The sequence below is a fragment of the Elephantulus edwardii genome, unplaced genomic scaffold (assembly GCF_000299155.1).
Source record: "Elephantulus edwardii isolate Elephantulus edwardi_28Jun2011 unplaced genomic scaffold, EleEdw1.0 scaffold00030, whole genome shotgun sequence".
NCBI lineage: Eukaryota > Metazoa > Chordata > Mammalia > Macroscelidea > Macroscelididae > Elephantulus > Elephantulus edwardii.
The window spans coordinates 1,179,685-1,184,422 of NW_006399780.1; the positions used below are offsets into that span (position 1 = coordinate 1,179,685).

General features: G+C 37.4%; 1 protein-coding gene across 5 annotated transcripts in view; it reads left to right on the forward strand.

Moving 5' to 3' along the window:
- ARHGEF7 (Rho guanine nucleotide exchange factor (GEF) 7) overlaps positions 1-4,738 on the forward strand; it is a 277,811-nt gene that overhangs the window by 249,535 nt on the left and 23,538 nt on the right. For all 5 annotated transcript variants that reach the window (XM_006883801.1, XM_006883799.1, XM_006883798.1 and 2 more), the window contains one exon: positions 1,182-1,275. In XM_006883801.1, coding sequence (XP_006883863.1) covers positions 1,182-1,275 — 94 coding nt within the window. The remainder of the gene's footprint in view (positions 1-1,181; positions 1,276-4,738) is intronic.

Consider the following 4,738-nt stretch of genomic DNA (forward strand, 5'->3'; position numbering starts at 1 on the left):
CAATCTCAATCTCTTCACCATTCATCCTGATGCTGCCAATTGGTCCAGTGGTGAGAGTCTTTGTCTTCTTGACATTGAGCCTCAATCCATATTGTAGTCTGCAGTCCTTGACACTCTGCAGCAGGTGCTTCAATTATTTTTTAAGCTGATTTCTAATTAGACTTTACAGACACAGATACATAGTACAAATATTTTTTCCCTTGAACTGATTTCTGTTGGGGTTTTTTAAATTGAAAGAAGAGAGTTAATTGATAAATTTCAAAATGAGGCTTGTTTACTCTGCTTTCAGCCTGGCTTATTTTCATATTCCTAATCTTAATTTTTCATTTTAAGATTAAAGACAGCTTTATATAATTTAGGTGATGCCAGTGTTAGCCATTTCTAATACTGCTATTTCATATATGCTTAAAAGTGGAAACTTCTCCTGTACACTTAATTGGACTTAATTTTGTTTATTTAGTTTTTCTTCACTTTTTTAGAAGCCATGTGTTATAAAAGGCAAAGGCTAGAACACTACCTTTCTAATCATAACTGAATTGCTGTGAATGTGTCTTACAGAGAGCAACCAGTGCCAGTGTTTGTTACTATATTTCTCTGATAGCCAATTCGTTCCCTGATCTCTTTATTTCTTTTCTTCCCACTTGAAGCTACTAGTGTTTTCTAAAATGAATCTTTTAAAAATGTGTTTACTTTTCATTTAAAAATAGTCTTAGTTTCCTTATGTGTTTCTAGTTTATTGTGGTAGATGGATGGATCCGCTCCCTGAAGAGTAACAGCTCTGCTCTCCAGCCACCTTGGGAATGTGTATGGCCCTCTTTGTCCACACATTAGGCCATCTGTCCATTTTCTCTCCCCTTCAAACTCTGCCAGCCTGCATGCATGCTTAAAGCAGCTTTGTTTTATGTTTTTACAACACTAATGGGATCCAAGTAACAAAAGGAAGCCTGTTTTTATCAGTGTTAAGAGGGAATATCAGCTAAATATTAGCTAAATGACTTCTTAATTATAATGTTCAGCAATTGGCAAAGAAAAGGTATTACAGTGATAAAACTTGGGAGTTTTTAATAGTGGCTTTGTGATTTATTATATCATACCTAAAGGGTCACCCTCACTGATACACAAATAAAAATTATTGACTTTGAGTGTTTCTGCAATTTCCCCCCCGTTTTTAATTTTCCTAGGATCTTAGTAAGAGTCCCAAGACCATGAAAAAACTGCTACCTAAGCGCAAACCAGAACGAAAACCTTCTGATGAAGAATTTGCTTTGAGGAAAAGTAAGTAAACATGAATAGAAAAGTCCCTTTCTTTATCATAAGGAATACTCTATCTTTATTGCATTAGAATGGAAAATATTTTGATAGCTTTTCAAAGATTTCAAACAAAGTCAGGGATACGAACCTTAATTTAAATGATAAAGGTGATATCTTAAGATATTTGATGGTTGCTGCATGGCAACCATTTTAGCATTTAAACAAACAAGCATAAAATTGATAATTGAAGATGAAAAGAGTATTAAAATTTTAATAATGAAATATATGCATATATTTCTTTTCCTCTAATAAAATAATTTATAGTCTCAAGCAGTACATTACAGCGTGTGTTGGGGAGTGAATGACACATACTTTTAGTTATCTCCATTTTGTCTGTGAATGTTAGCCAAGCTTACTGATCCATTAGAGACAATTTGAACCCCTTACAACTATGCCCTTAAGTCATGCTTCAAAATTTGAACAATGCTCACCCCTTTCACTCAACTTTTAGCTAAACTGTTTCAGCTATTAGTAGTTGTTGCTAGGTACCATCATGTCGAGTATGACCCTTAAGAACAACAGATCTGACCCTGGTCTTATCCTGTGCCATCCTCACACTTCCTGATACACTCATGCCCATTGCAGCAATCACCATGTCAGTCCATCTGGTTGAGGGTCTTCCTCTTTTTGCTGACCCTATCCCTTTCCAAGCATGATGGCCATTTTCAAGGAATAGCCCTTCCTAGAAACATGCCCAAAATATGTGAGAAGAAGCTTTATCATTTTTGCCTCAAAGGAGCACTCTAGATGCACTTTCTCCCAGATGTATTTTAGCTAAACAGTGCCCATAGGATAAATCTTATGTTAGCCAAACAGTAGACAGGGTTGCAGGGTGACCAAGAACACTAGGGAGGCACTGAGCTTAGAATAATCAACCAAATAAGATCAGAAGAAGCAACATTTGCCCTAAGATGAAGCCCACAAGGCAGAAAGGCATTTGCTAGAAAGATTAATGAAAATAAGTACAAGGATGAAATGGGGAAAGTATAATTACAATATGAATGTTGTAGTTTTTGTTATAAAACAAAATATGTATAAATGTTTGAAAGGAAACCAACTTGCTTTATAAATGTGAACTCCACTTGCAATAAAAATATTTATGTGTATATATAAAAAGAAATTATTGAGTACCTTCTAAGTGCAAGATCCTATGTTTTATTAAAAAAATCCCCCTCTTGTAGTCTAAATTTTGTGAAAAAATAACAAAGGGGCAAAGTAAGTAAGTAAATGTACCTCGTCGTTAAGATATTAGAAAAATAAGATTAACATGTTGCTGCAAATGACAGCAAAAATAAAATAAAAATGTGTTTCTAAGCACAGTCGTCAATTTAAGTGTGCAGCAGTGTGTTAAGGAACTTACAAAACAAACTTTGAAGGAGTGGTCCAGTGATGTAAAAAGAAAACCAAACTTTTTTGTGGTTTAAAAGAGAATTTTTATAGAAATTGTATATAGTCTTGAAAGAGCTCTGGTGGTCTCCTGGTAAAGAGATGTGTTTCTAACACAAAGGCATGTGGTTCAAATCCACCAGCTGCTCCATGGGAGTAAAATGAATAATCTTTTCTCATGTGATTTACCACCATTGAAAACCTAATGAAGGGTCAGCTCTTAGTTGGTTCCAACTCAATGGTACATAACAAGAACAACAAAAAGTCTTGTGTGTAATAACCTTCTTTCAAGTCTATATTAATTTCATAAGTTAGTTAAACATTACTATATTCAGAGTTCTAGACATTCTATACCTCATGGAGTATATTGTAGGACATGCTGGTGGCATAATCTGTAGGGAATTATATAGCTAATTCAAAGGCCACACTTTGGTACTTCATTCCACGAGTGATTCCAAGGGAGAAGTGTGGGCATTCTCCCATGTAATTTACAACTTGGAAACTGAAGAGAGTGTCAGCTATGAGTCAGTTCCAAATCAGTGGTAATTGGAGTTATTATGGGAATCATGGTTAATGTTTATCTCAATAGCTCTTTATCACTTTGTTGTAGTGGTGGTATACCATCGAGATGGAACTAATGCATAGGTAATCTTCTGGAAGCTTTTCAGACATAATTTCACCGGAGGAGATTGCCCATTTTTGTCCCATGGAGCAGTTGGTGGATTCTAACTGTGTGCCTTTGGGATTGCAGCACAGCTTCTTGTCACAAGGCCACCAGAGCTCCCTTTAACACTTAGTACTACAGTTGATCTTTTAGTAGTGAGCATTTAGTTTGATTTTTATATGTTTTACCATTGTTAAATGGCATCAAGGTTAGTTGTTGTTCCGCTGTAAATATTTCAGCCTTCCACTTTTTTCATCTTCTGAGCCTTTTGAAAGTATGTATCCAAGAAATGGAGAACAAAATATAATTACTAAGTTCCACTGCAAACTCTAGTGTCATTGTAGAAGTATGTATGATCTTTATTGACCATCAGCTGTGTGCAAGGCACTATGTGTTAGAAGAACCCTGATAGCCATCCTTGTGGGTTCAGTGTTGTATTGCTTACTAAAATGTCATCGACCTGAACCCACCAGATCCTCCTCAGGAGAAAGCTGAGGCAGCCTCCTTTTGTGAAAAATGACAGCCTCAGAAATCCCACAGGGCAGGTCTGCTCTACCCATAAGCTCACTGTGCATTAAAAGGATTTAGTGACAGTGGGTTTGAATTCGTTTTCTTAGATAACAGTACATGCTCTGTATTTGAAAGATTCTGATCTTTGTATACTTAACAACAAAAACTGTGGAAAAATTCTAGATTATCTAGAAGCCATTCTTTATTATCGTCGTTATTATTGTTACTATTCCAGCGTTCTGGAGTGTTAGCTTCTAGTTCTAGGTTGTTGTTGTTGTTATGTGCCATCGAGTCGTTTGCAACTCATAGGAACCCTATGTACAAGAGCTCTAAATGCTGTTCTATCCTGTGCCAACCTAGCCATCTCAGACACACTTATTCCCACTGGTCCAGTCACAGAATTGATCTATCTCACCAAAGGTCTTCCTCTCCTTCGCCGCCCCTCCACTCTGCCAAACATGATGTCCCTCTCCAAGGACCAGTCCCTCCTTGCAACATGCCCAAAATATGTCAGTCGAAGCTTCAGAATCCTTGACTCCAGGGAACACTCGGGCTTCACCCTCTCCAGGACAAACGTGTTTGTTCTCCTAGCAGTCCATGGTACATTCAACACTCTTCTTCAGCACCACAGCTCAAAGGCATCAATTCTCCTTCTATCCTCCCTGGTTACTGTCCAACTCTCTGATGCATAGCACGTAATTGCAAAGACTGTAGCCTGGATCAGGCGCACCTTAGTCTCCAGCCTGACATCATTGCTCTTCAGTACTCTTGAGAGGTCCCTCACAGCCGACTTTCCCAATGCAGTTCGTCTCCTGATTTCCTGGCTGCTGTTACCAAGAGTGTTAACTGTGGAGCCAAGTAAATTAA